This window comes from Vicugna pacos, chromosome 20 (genome assembly GCF_048564905.1).
Source record: "Vicugna pacos chromosome 20, VicPac4, whole genome shotgun sequence".
NCBI classification, from domain to species: Eukaryota; Metazoa; Chordata; class Mammalia; order Artiodactyla; family Camelidae; genus Vicugna; species Vicugna pacos.
Genome location: NC_133006.1, coordinates 32,596,356 through 32,610,566, shown reverse-complemented (window position 1 = coordinate 32,610,566; position 14,211 = coordinate 32,596,356). Strand labels below are relative to the sequence as shown.

The window sequence follows — 14,211 nt, the reverse complement described above, 5'->3', positions numbered from 1 at the left end:
TTTGTGATGTTTAAATAAGATACAGAATACAAAGTACAGTGTCTGATTTCTAGTTACCAATCAATAATTCATTTCCTCCCTCCCCTCGAAACTGATCCTCAGATGATACCCACCTCAGAGGACCTACGCAGGCTTCTGTGGGGTTCGTGACACAGCTTGCTGATGAGAACTGAATTCTGTTGGCTTAGCTCTAGCCTGTCCGTATGTTTATTCTGGAAAGAACACTCTGTGTGCCAGGAAGAAGGAAAGAGTTTCACCTTTTGGCCTTTCCTTTGCAGAACTGCATTTTGTACTCTGCAGTGCTAATATGTGATGCTGGAAAGGTACATCTTAGAAATTCAGAGAAATCTTCTATAACCAAGTATGGGAAATATTTATGTGTTTTTCCTCTCTGAAACTTACTAACTTCTTTTGTGATGTTGGCCAGTGGTAGGGTGCATGTATTCATATTTTAACTTTTTATTTTGCGGTCACCATAAAGAAATAAGAAACTGACAATATTTTAAAAAATAACTCTCCGGGCTGGAAATTAGAAGGACCCAAGGCTGACAAAAGATACCTAATAGGGAAAAAAAAAACCCAAAAAACAAGATTGATAAGACACCAAGGTAGTCAAATGGGTATTTGACACTGCAGCTTGTGTATTTTATTCTGTAGTTCTAATCAGCAGCAAGCGTGTTCTCCTGTACTGTGTGCCAGGGTCCGAGTGTCTGGAATTGAAAGTGAACCATGTAGCCTGTGAGTGGCTGAATTCATGTTAGCCAGTTGAAGGAAAAAGCAACTTTTATCCCCTTCTAGGTCCTGTTTTGTCCTCACAGATATGCTGATTGACTGCTAGCATGTGATAGACTGGCTAGATCGAACAGAATTAACCAAATATTCCATCAAATATTTCAGCCAGCCAAAAATTCTACTTAAGGCTTTTTACTTTACTTAAAAACTCCCCAGCACCTCTGATCCCTGTTTACGGCTCCACTCCCTTTTTCATAGCATAATGTGTTTAATATGTGTGTTGTTTACTGTCTGTTCACTGCTCGTAAACCCCGTAGGAGAGGTCTTTTCATTTCTCACGGATGTGAGGGATTATATCTGCCACAAAGTAGGTGCTCAGTAAACATTTTAACAGAGAATAGGAACCAAAAAAAGCATGATGAGGTCAGGGTAAGTGGACACCAAGTGGAAAAAAAAAAAAACTTGTGAAGGAAAACAGAGGAGGGGGATATAAAAGAAAATGTCTCATAATTTTGTTCACTTATGAATGAAAAATGCACATATCAAAACATGAATAACTATTGCCATCTTAGATAAGTTTACTTCTGCTATCCAGATCACATCTGACTTCTCAGAAGGTTCATTTTTATTTATCACTTCAACGTTAATTTGTTTATTCATTCATATTCACTCACCTGTTATGTGACAAGCACTGTCTTTAGCATAAAAATGCAAACTAGGTCACCAGCATCCACTCATATAACAAGACTAGGTCCACCCCACATCAACCATCTTAAACAGGGTGTCTCCATCCATTACCTCACTTAGTTAAAATGTGATAAAGCCAAGTCCACAAGTTTGATCTCTCCATGGGCCAGCTAGTTTTAGAATAGAATGAGCAATGGGCCTGGGAAATTAACAAAAATAATTTTACCGCCAACCACAAAGTAAACTCATAATCCAGGCTAGCTGTCTTCACAAATGTTTGCTGCTGGCCAGAGTGGATGACTCAGCACAAGTCATCACCAGGAAAGAAAGAGCACAGAGCTCACTCCTTGCTGACTGCGGGCCAAAAGCACCATCCTTGTATGTGAGAAGCAGCACATTTATACATTGTGTTGCACTGAGTTGAGAATGTGAGAAGATATTCCCAAGCAAATGCAAGCTAAACAGCGGAAACGAGGAAGGGACCCTTCTTTCGGGGAAAATTTAAGGACATCAGCAGCCACACTCCTAATAAAGTAGTGAATTGTGGCCCCTGGGAAAGGCTAGTTAAGAATAGATTAAACAGTGTGTCTACATCTGAGCTCCTGGTCTTACTGCCAGTCCTGTTCCTTCTGCAATGTCTCCTTCTCAGGTGAGGGCAACTCTATCCTTCTAGCTGCTCAGGTTGAAAACCAAGGAGTCATTCTGGACTCCTTCTCCACCTCCAATCCAGACTCTTCTTCTGACCATTTCCGCTGAAGGCACTCTGGTTGCAGCTACCTTCATCTTTCATCCAGATTATTGCAAATTCTCAAATATGATCTCTCTGCTTCTACCTCACCCCCACACACACACTACCCCCCAACAATCTAGTCTCAATACCACAGCCAGAGTGATTCTCATAAAAGAAAAGCACATCACATCACTCCTCTGCTCAAAACTCTGGTGATTTCCATCTCATTCAGGCCAAGAGCCCAAGTCCAAATTTCAAGAGCCTTCCCGATCTGTGCCCCTGCGTTTGCCTCTCCCATCTTTTACCCCACCGCTGCCCCTCACTCATCCAGCTCCACTGTCTGCCTGTTCTTCCTTGAACACCGCAGACACGTTTCAGCCTTAGGACCTTTGCATTGGTTCTTTCCTCTTGCAGTGGTTGTATCTGCTTCCCCCGAATGTCAACCTGGAGGATGTCTCCTCCAACTATTTATCCAAATGTCACCTTCTCAATGAGACTGACTCTGGCCATCCTATTTTAAATTGAAAACTGTCCCCCCTCATGTATTTCTGATCCCCTTCACTTGACTCTGTTTTTTAACACCTAACATACTGTATAATTTATTTATTTATTTATTATTCATACTGTATAATTTAGTTACTCTCTGTCTCCCACTGGAATAATTCATGTTATATGTCAACTTAACCAGGCCACAGGATACCCAGATATTTGGTCAAACATTATTCTGAGTATTTCTGTGAGGATGTTTTTGGATGAGATTAACATTTAAATCAGTAGACTGGATAAAGCACCCTCGTGTGTGGGCCCCATCCAATGGGTTGAAGGCCTGAATAGAACAAAAAGGCTGACCCTCCCCTGAGTAAGGGAGAATTCCTCCTGCCTGACTGCCCTCAAACTGGGACATCAGCTTTTTCCTGCCTTTGGACTCAAACTGAACATCAGCTTTCTGAGTCTCAAGATTGCTGGCCTTCAGACTGGAGCTTAAACCAGAGGGTTTCCTGGGCCTCCAGCTTGCAGACTGGACACTCTGCACATCGTGGGACTCGTCAGCCTCCATCCCTTATAAAACTATATAAATGTCACATCCTATTGGTTCTGTTTCTATGGGGAGTCCTGACAACACACCCCTCACCCTGCTTGCACAGAAGAGGGCAGGGACATAAATATCCGTGCAGCGTTTACTGCCGTGAAGCGTCTGTACTGTGTGCTCCCCTGCCCCAGCCCCTCTCACCAGCCCCGGCACAGAGATGGCACTCGGTATGTATTTGCTGAATAAACGAAGAAACAAATGAACCAACAGGTAGCAATCTTTACCTGTATCTCTAGGTATACGGTGAACGCAGTCATCTCCATTTTATTACATAATCAAGAACTACAGGCTTTCTGTCGAGTAACTGAGCCAAAGATCAAAGAATGGCCTTCCTGCTCGTGCTTCACAGAAAGTAGTCCTGGTTGTACATCGTGTTTTTTCACTAGCTTCACCCACGCTGTTAGCCACACCTCCCTTTGGGGGCCCCTGTGAAAAGCCAAGCACAACCATCCCCAGCGCTGATCAGACTTAGAGTGCGTGTGATCTATGGCATAAGGGGGCCTTACATCAGGAAAAGCTGTGGGGCCCCTTTGGACTTGGAAGTAGCCAGAAAACCCTCTTGGGTAACAAAGAAGCATGCCCTGGCCATGGGGCAGCACAAAGAGAATAGACAGCTCAAGACTTGAAGACGAAAGGCAAATAAAAGCCGTAAGCCATCAGTTTGCCCTGCAGAAGGGACACTGTGGTTCGGCGGCATGGTTTCTAAATAGTCTGCCTTTCCAGACACAAGGGTGGATATGTGAAAGAAGAAAAAGAAAACAAAGAAGATGAGAAAGAAGACAAAAGAGATTCTAACTGCCAGTGGTGATTAGAAGTGGGGGCAGGGCTGGCCAGAAAAAGACTGAGGCAGCAATAGAAGATGGAACCTCAGTGGAGAGGGGAGGGTTGTGCCAACAGTCCTCTCAGAGATTATTATAGCTCCTGAAAACAACGCTCGGTGTGTGTGTGTGTGCATGTGTGTGCGTGTGTGCGTGTGCGTGTGTGTGTTGGAATTGAGAGCGAAAAGACATCTTTGCCTCCATTAAAGGCCCTTGAAAGTGTTTCCATGGTAATGATCAAGAATAACTGGAGAGGAAGAGGACAAATGAACACACACTGAGCAGCCCTGCAGGCCCCCGTGACTCCCTGAAGCCACTTCACAGGCCTCTCTAGCAGCCTTTCCCAGAGTCTGTTCCCCAGAATACCCACTGCAAAACTGGGAGGGGCAGGGGGAATAAAGGTTCTGGCGGTGGGGGGCGGGGAGGGGGGGGACAAAAACCTTGAGAAACCCTCAGGCTAAACAAGTTAAATGGATTTGTTTGGTAACTCCCTTAGTGTTCTGGGGTGAATCATGACTCGCCAAAAGGGAGATGCCGCATGCAGAATTCCCTCCCACTCCACAGACCAGGAAGCACTGTTTGTGTTGAGCTGTTGACCAAACTGGAGCCGGGGCTCTGTCAGATGCACTGTGGGAAGCACTGCTTTTGAGACCAGCAAACAGCAGACTCTTAAGAAGATTGTGCTAACGTTAACAGAGAAAGCAGATTTCTAATTAAGGATGTTCAGAGCTCTGTATCAGTAGCTTGGTGCAGTAATGGTAAATCTACTCTTGTGGGATGTGTTAAGGCTTACAGGGTAGTTGTTGACATTTTTTACACCTCCTGAGGTTGAAATGGAACCTATAGATTTACGTCATCTCAGCAATATTCTGCACAAATGAATCTCAAAGAAAAGATCTGGCCATCCCTGTACCATGGGCCACTTATCCAGGGGAAAGACAATGACCTAGTAAATGCAGCTGAATGGATGGCTCATGATGGCTTTGGTAGTTTAAACTGAGATTCATCGTTAGAAAGTAGACGCAACTGGGGAAAACCAAGCAACATGGTATCTGGCATATAGTCCATTCTCAGCAAATGTAGAAAAAAAAATTTATAGCAGTTCAAATTTTTTTTCTATCTCATAACTAATTTCTGATCACAGATATATACTGTTTTAGATTTTCCCAAGCTGGTGAATTTGAATGATTTTGGCAATTCTCTCCAATTTATATCCCTAGAAATTGTGAGTTAGTGAAGTTCCTTTGCATTTAAGCAGAGCACAGTAAGATCTGCTGTTCAGCTTTAATGTTCAGAATCCCATAAAGTAAAATTATAGGTGATTATAAAAATTCATCATTGTCAGAAGCCAGATGGTACCTACCCAGAGAGGGGAAAAGTTGATGTCTTTTCAGCTAGGTCCATAAAGTAAGTTGAAACAATAACAAAGTACAGGATGAGATTCTTCTCAACCATCCAGTGTATTCTCTTACGCTTACTGTGGATAACCAGGTTAAGTGTTTGATTTTCAACTTAATTTTCCATTCTGGTTTCTCTCTGCCATGATTTTGGGTGTCTTAATTTGTCACTGCCCATTCTTGACCCACTGCTTCCTTCCTGGATCTCAGATAATCTAGCCAATCCCATGCCCCTGCCACGAACCTGGCATTTTCTGGGAACGCATTTTGTCAAGTCCAGGCATCCTGGAGAGATAGACACACTAGAATGTCATTCATGTCCCATGTTCAGTCGTTAGCCTGCACAGCAGTGCAGGAATGGGAAAAATGTGTTTTCTCTGGCTGGACTGTTACCTTTTTGTACTATCAGTAAAAGACTCCCTTCAGAATAACTATAATGAAAACTATCAGCCTCAATGTGAGGAGCCACTAATGTTTTTTGCTTGTTTTTAATGGTCTTCTGACCCCTGTTGTTGCAGCAAGATTCTGAATATAAGATATTGTAGGGACACAAACTATCATGGGTCACTGTATAAACATTCAGATTTCCACTGACTTTTTATGTCACGTACCTACCCTCCTGAGAAAAGTCAAACATTGAAAGCTTAGAGAAATCGTGGCCCTTGTATCATGTCAGCAGAACCTGTTCTTGTTCTGACTGATGAATGAATTATAGGCTTTAAAGTGAGGACTTCCCCAGATACTGCAGCACAAAAACTAAACATGATGAGAGGTAGGGCTCACACCTGTGATGAAGACAAAAACCAGGAAGTGGGAACTGACAAAGATGTGTCCATCGTTCGTTGGGTTAATGGCCCCAAAATCCAAAATAAGGTTTTGAGTGACTCCAATAAGTTAAAATCCGTTGATAAGCAACAGTGTGATTTGTGACCCGAAGAGTAAGAAGAGGACTTTGGAGAAGGCTCTTTAGCCTGTGGTTTGCTGAATGCCTTCGCAGAAAAGACTTTACACTAAAAATGCCCACTTTTCCTGGGTCCCAGTGCAATACTAAATTATATTTCATATACATGGGTGCCTGTCATTATTATTTTCTATGCTTTTCTGTTTGTCCAAAATAGTTTGTTTTTTAAATATTATTACTGCAAAAATGTGCTGATGGGTATAATGGGTTGTTGACAGATTTGTATGTGTGGAAGCTTCTCTCGTAGGTATCAGGAGAATGCAGTTCATTCTCAAAAGCAATTCATTCCTTTTACTCTTTAAGAATGAGTTTTTTAAACTGAAGTATAGTTGATTTACCATGTTATATTATTTTCAGTGTACAATAGAATGATTCGATATTTTTATAGATTATACTCCATTTAAAGTTATTATAAAACACTGGCTATATTCTCTGTGCTGTGCATTACATCCTTGTATCTTATTTATTTTACACCTGATAGTTTGTACCTCTTAATCCCCTTCCCCCATCTTGTCCCTCCCCCTACCTCTCTTCCCAGTGATAGCCACTAGATTGTTCTCTGTATCTATGAGTCTGTTTCTTTTTTGTTATATTCATTCGTTTTATTTTTCAGATTCCACTTATAAGTGAAAACATAAAGTATTTGTCTTTCTTTGTCTGAATTATTTCACTTAGCATAATACCCTCCAGGTCCATTCATGTTGTTGCAAATGTTAGAATTTGATTCTTTAAGAATGATTTTTAAGGAGTAAAAGCAAAAAAAAAAAAATCTTCGGGATTATTGTGTGTATTTTTTTCTTTTGGGGGGAGGAGGAGGCAATTAATTTTATTTATTTGTTTGTTTGTTTTGTTTGTTTATTAAGGGAGGTACTGGGGACTGAACCCAGGACCTTGTGCTTGCTAAGTACACACTCTACCACTGAGCTATACCCTCCCCCAACTTGAGTATATTTTTAAGAAAGTTTAGCCGTCATAAAATAAGATACATATGTGGAATGTAAAGCCTTAAGAACATATATTTTCCAAGGGATTTGTCATAATGCAATATAATTGCAGCCATCATAGCATAATGTACATTCATGGAACTCAGATTTATTTAGATTGACTTCTGTAACAGTTTTGCAAATGTTTTAAAATTTCAAGTTGTCTTAAATGTACAAATATTTTTTAAAGTATTATCATGAGGCATATTCTGAAAACTCCAAAATGATCCTGGACTGTGGAAAATTTTTATGTAAGAGGAACATTGAAGTGAAACTAGCCTAGAGAAATATCTACAATTGCACCAAAGCAAGTTAACTCAAATTAACACTTCTTATAAAAAAAATTTGCTCTTGACTTAACATGGTGTAAACAATTACTTCATTTATTAGAATGTGCCCAAGTGATATATTTTTGGAAGCAAACATTGTTCCTGATTTGGGTGACCTTTGCCTAAGAAGATGTTAACTATTCTTCTTCATCTGAATAATTTATTCTGATCATTTCTGAACATGTTTTCCTGAAGCATCTTTCCTGATGGCAAGAAGGAGTCTTAATATTTTTTGATTATCTATAAATTTAATAGCACCTATATGAAATTTTTCTACCATTGAAGGTGCAAAACTGGTTAGAATGTTTTAAAACTTTTCCCTTCATTACAGAAGAAATGCAAGTACATATTAGAAAATTTAGAGTATATGGGTAAGCCAATAAAATAAAAAATTCTGTGTTAACACTGTGAAGTAGATCTTTCCATATGTTTTCTGTGCTATATATTCATATGCATATACACACATGCACTGAAATAGTCAACTGGTAAAACTTTGTACAAAAACACATAAGCCAAAGTAATAGTGATTGATGTTTGCTTGTATAGTTGCCTAAGAGGTACTCCTTGAGATGAGCTTTCTTAGAACTTATTAATATAGGGGGCCCAAATATTTTAAAAGTCCAATGTTTACTTTAATGCTGTTAACTTTGCCTGAGTTGTAATGCCTTTGTAGTATTTGTAATGCCTGTATTTCAAACATCCTTTTTAAAAACGAGAGTTTCACAGTACTTGTCAATATATTGATGGGTTTTTGTCTTTGTGCTTGCTTGTTGTAATACTGCTTGTATTTTAACTCTTAAGACTATTCCTTATGGTCTTAATAGCCATTATTTTAAAGTAATTATTGTCATTTTTGAAGGAACTCTAATCATCCTATCTGCAAGAGAAGAAATCAACGTTTAGCAGTGTTTTTCTCCATGTGGTGGAATTAAGGGTGTTTATCGTTTACTTATGTTTTTCCATCTGTCTTTTCCAATGTTTCACAAAGAGCATGTAATCAGAGAAAGAAGTGATTTACAGCAGATTGATCCATTTTCTGCCTGATATAGAACCACATAAGAACCATGGATTCCAGAAATAACAAGCTCATTTCGTTTTACTCAATGACACATCCCTGAGGTCAAACTCCCAGAGTTTGTTCCATCCCTTACAAAACAGCATGAGTAGAAATTTGGTTTTCCTTTTTGGGTAAAGTTTCTACAAAGCTTGCTGATAAAGCTCTTTAATTTTACTTTCTGTAAAACAATTATTTCTGGAGCTAAACTGAGATGAACCTGATAATGGGTCTCAATTCTTCAACTTTAGAGCAGAAGCTAGGGTCATAAAGACATAGAGTCCTGAAATACTCTCAAAAGTACAGTCCCATCAAGCTAAGAGCACCCTTGGAAACATTTGCTGAAACTTGCAGTCTGCACATGCATCTCCCCCATTTTGGTTGTTTTCACCTTCTGTTAAAGCCACAGAAACCTGGGGAAGGGCAGGGGAGAGTTTTCAGCTAATCTTCATATGAGTCTTGAAAAATGATTTTCTTTCAGGGAAACGTCTCTCAGAATAAAAGGAACTTGAGTGATAAGTTTACAAAAAACTAACATGGGTGAGATCTATGTAAAAACTGGTCGATTTGAAGTCATCCAAAAGGCACACTAGCTTCTAACTATGTCTGCAAAGCCACCACCAATGCATGCCATTCAGAAACCCAGGATGCCTCTGAAATTTATCTTCTAGCCGAGGACAGCCTTTTTGTAGTGTTAACTGACATCAGTGCAATTCAACCTGTATTTGTTGAGTATGCTTAATACAGGCTTAAAACCACAACAGGTGGAAGTACCTCTAACAGATGGTGCCCCCACCCCCACTCACTTTTCACCTGACATCCCACACGATCAGCCTTGATGGAAATCACACCATAGCTCCAACGTTCTTGCTCTGTTTTTGATTCCAGCTGTGACAGTTCAGGATGAGCTGGAGAATGTAAGCCTCCTTTAAAGTACACGAGAAATCTATTGGCACAGAATAAAAGCTGCACTGTTTATTAGGGTTGTGCAAATAACCGTTGGACTTAGTCCTCTCAGTTCTACTTTTTTTTTTAAATGAGGACAATTCTTCATGCAATTGCCAAACTAAGGCAAAAGGAAACTTTCTCAATCTTTATGGTGCTTTCATCAGATAACCAATATAAAATATCTTCCAGAATACTCAGTCTTCTCGGACTTTCGAGTTTGTTCTTGGGAAGTTAGAGATAAACAAAGATGGCCTTAATAAATCTATCTCATGTTGTAAATACACAGTTTCTGGTTCTTTTTCCCCTTGGGGCAGTAGGCCAGCTATCACTAACAATTCAGATATTCTGGCCTTTCTCAAGCCTTTTCTTGATGTTATTGCATCAAGAATATTATGGCTGAGCAAATCGTTGGAGAAAATTAGGATGCTTTTTAGTATAATTAAAAATCAGCTGCCTTCTGGGAAAACCTATATAACACACCTTTGACTGGGCGTTGAATTTGGACAAAAAAGAACCCCTTGAAGAGGGAAATGTTTTGCTTCCAAAGACTGAATTCCAGGGAGGGGTATCTAAGCCTGACTTCTGGCAGCCGTTAACCAACAAACGTGGAAGAGTTGTGTTTGGAGCAGGGATGTTTAGAGACGTTTTGTTTGTTTTATTGCTGTTGAGGGTTTAGGGGTGTTTGCTTTCCCTGTACTGTTATTATGCGCTTATATTCGTTTGCTAGTGTTGCCAGAACAAAGTACCACACTCTGGGTGGCTTAAAGAACAGAAATGTATTTTCTCACAGTTCTGGAGATCGGTAGTCTGAGATCAAGGTGTCTGCAGGGTTGGTTTCTCCTGAAGCCTCTCTTCCTTTGTTTATAGACAGCCGTCTTCTCCCTGTGACCTCACATGATCTTCCCGTGTGAGTGTCTGCATCCTCATGTCCTTATGAAGACATGTGTCACATTGGATTAGGGTCCACTCTAATGACCTCATTTTAATTTAATTACCTTTTTAAAGATCCTATCTCCAAATACAGTCACATTCTGAGGTACGAGGGGTTAGGACTTCAACATTTAAATTCGGAAAGGACACAATTCAGCCCATAATAATCCTGATTCAGGGTCTTCATGTCAAATCTGTAAGACCTTTTCTTTGTAGTGACCAGAAGGGAAAGTGAGAAGGTGGGAAGGTATTCATGAATTTTCCACAAGACCTGGCTGGCTTCTGCAGCAACCTTTTTTGTTTTTCCCCTCCTTCAATATGGAAGAATTTTTGAAGTCCACTTAACGTTGAAGGCATTATGCTAAGTGAAATAAGTCAGAGAAAGGCAAATGTTGTATGATCTCACTTATATATGGAATCTAAAAAAACAAACAAAAACCCACCAAACTCAGAAAAAGAGAGCAGATTTGTGGCTACCAGAGGTGGGAGCTGGGGGAAGTAGAAATGGGCAAAAGGTATAAACTTCCAGTTATAAGATAATTAAGTACTAGAGATGTAATGTACAACATGATGACTGTAGTTAACACGGCTGTATGACATGTAGGTAAGTTGTTAAGAGAGTAGATCCTAAGAGTTTCTCACAGGGAGAAACTTTTTTTCCTTTTCTTTTCATTGTATCTGTATGAGATGATAGATATTAACTAAACCTATTATGGTAATCATTTCACAATATGTGTAAATCAAACTATCATGCTGGTTTGATCTGCATGTATTTACACCTTAAACTTACAGTGATGTATGTCAATTATTTCTCCATAAAACCGGGGAGGGAAAAGTCCACTGAGAACTTTGAGAACACTTTGCTCTCTTTCCCTGTATTTCTTTTTGTTTCTCCCAAACAAAAACATGCCTCTTTCCATCTGCAGATCTCAGTTAGGAAAATATTTTTCTTGCTTTTGCATAGCAGTGGTAGGAAAGCGCTGGTCGGTGAATCTGGCCAATTAGAGACTTTTAAATGGCAGATACCTGGGAGATCACTTACTGTTTGTCAAGCATCCATCTTGTACCTGACTCCCTACCAAGCAAGAGCTGATGTGTTCTCTCATTTACTCCTTCTTATAGCCGTGTGAAGTGGGTACCATTATCAACACTGTTTTGCAAACGGGATCATGGACTCACAGACAAGCATGGTCATTTGTGTGAAGTCCAAGAGCGTAGTACACTGAGGAGCAAGGACTGGAACCCACACAGCCTAACCCACACCTGAGCCCCTAGTCTCTTCCCTGTACCGTCCCCGAGTCTTGCTGGCAGGGGAGAAACCTGTAAGCATATTTTTCTCAGTTCCCCGCATAGAAAATTGTCTCGTGGAAGACTGGGTTCTTGCTGCTGCCCTTCTGACACTTGACAGCTGGTCTTAGTAAGTTACCACTCTGGGCCTGTATCCCAGTTATGTAAAATGGGAGAATTAGATTAGGTCCATGTTTCTCAAACTTTTAGATGGAGATTCATAATAAGAACTACATTTTATTTTCTGCAGCCCAGAGCACACGTGCGCACGCAAACTCTGTAACTGAAACGAAGGCTCATAAAATACTCCCCCTTTACTACATGTAATAAATGCCTTCTTATATTTTCTACTTTATTCTATTTCAGTTACTTTTTAAAATATTGATTGTGACCTACTCAGTGGAGTCTGTCAAAAGGCTGAACTAGATGATCTAATTTAGACTCCTGAAACCCTAAAGTCCCGTTAGCCTACGTGGATGTTTATTTGGAGCCTTTCTTATCTTAAATACATAGTCATTTATTTGAAGCAAAAGACTGCTGTGTACTGCACAGGACATCATTTTTACCTCTAGTCTGAGCTAACTGCATAGTAGTAATTATACGAATCACTTCCATCTATTATGTACATCCCATATGCCAGGGGTTTAGAATACCACTTCCTCGGTAGCCTATAAGCTGTAGGCTTTATTATCTCTGATTTACAGATGAGAGCAAGGCTCTGTCTGCATAAGTAATTTGCTCAAGGTCACATAGGTAGTAAGTGGCAGAGCGGAGATCTGAACCAAGGACATGCTAATTCCAAAGCCCATACGTAACATTTTGTGTAGGGGAGGGCATCTCAAGGAGTCAAGAAGAAGTGAGGTCTGGAAGTTATTGCCGCTGAACGTTATTTCTTCCTTAATAGGCAAAAACAACTATCTTTTCAGGTGTTAAACTACCACTAAAGCAGTGATTAAAATCTGCACCTGGGAGCTTTTGCAATTCTCCCCACAACCCAAGCCCCCTCCAGACCAGTTAAATCGGCGTCTCTGGGGGTGGGACCCAGCCCTCTGTGTTTGAAAGCTCCCGGGTGATTTCAATATGTAGCCAAGGTTGAGAACCTTGAAGTTCAGTTAAGAACCTCTAAAGTCTTGGTTACAGAAATTAAGGAGCTTTAAGGGGCTCTTCTATTTTAAAACACCTAGTAAAATACTGCCAAAACCTCTTCAATTGCTTTTACAAAGCCGAAGTACAAACTGTTGCTATTTCTTTGGAGGAAAAAAAAATCGAGTAACCCTGTATCTACTCTTCAAAACCAAAGGAAGTCAAGAATGGTACGGGGACATAATCCAAGCGCCTGTCTCTGTAACAGTTCATAACTCAGCTCACATCATTTTGAACGTGTTTTTATATGAATAGAAAAGTCCGTTGTTAAATTAATTAATCAGAGGTGAGAGGAGTAACCTGTCGTCCTCAGCCAAGTTGCCCAAGAACGATGGTGAAAGCCAAACCGGACGAAGGTAACTGTAAACATTGTAGCCATCACACCTCCTTAAAAAGAGCCGCAGTGGCAGACTTCCGCTTTTTCACACGGATTATGGTAACCATGGTAAAAACCAAGCACCTTTCCCTCACATCATTTTCACACAGGAGTAGGAAGATACCCTTTTACCCATCCCGATTTTAGATGTGTGTTAGTTATTCCAGTGTGTGATCCGTGGTTCCGTTTGTAACTATAATTGATCTACACTCATGTGTTCCATGCAGGGTTCTTCAGAACAGGAGCTATATTATACTGCTGGGTTTTTTCCATGTCTCAGGAGACAGCGTTAATAATGCTTAAAAAAAAAACGTGTAATTTTCATACTTGAGAGAATGAAAATACTGGATTACCATAAGAAAAAAATCTGCTGTCTTCTGAAAGCCCCTGACAAATGACAGGTGCTGATTGCTCCTGCGCTGGCCATCGTGGATGGAGACGCTGGGCTTCTGTTCTGTCCTTAGTAACAGTGCTCAATGTTTGCTTACAGAACGACGTGGCTGCACTTCTGAAACCAATATCAGAAAAGATTCATGAGATCCAAACTTTCAGAGAGAGAAACCGGGGGAGTGAAATGTTTAATCATCTCTCAGCTGTCAGCGAAAGCATCCCTGCCCTTGGGTGGATAGCTGTGGTGAGTCGGGCGGAGTGTTGCCCCTGCACCTGGTTTTTGAAGTGTTCGGGAGAACTCATGGCTGCCTCCTGGCTCCTTCATCCTCCATCTGTTACACTGAGGAGGATTCCTT

General features: G+C 40.5%; 1 protein-coding gene across 4 annotated transcripts in view; it reads left to right on the top strand.

Annotated features, from left to right (window-relative positions):
• CAP2 (cyclase associated actin cytoskeleton regulatory protein 2) overlaps positions 1–14,211 on the top strand; it is a 141,609-nt gene that overhangs the window by 92,482 nt on the left and 34,916 nt on the right. For 3 of the 4 annotated variants that reach the window (XM_072945623.1, XM_006198618.4, XM_072945624.1), the window contains exon 5: positions 13,956–14,099. The exons of the other annotated variant lie outside the window; for it this stretch is intronic. In XM_072945623.1, coding sequence (XP_072801724.1) covers positions 13,956–14,099 — 144 coding nt within the window. The remainder of the gene's footprint in view (positions 1–13,955; positions 14,100–14,211) is intronic. 4 annotated transcript variants of the gene reach the window in all.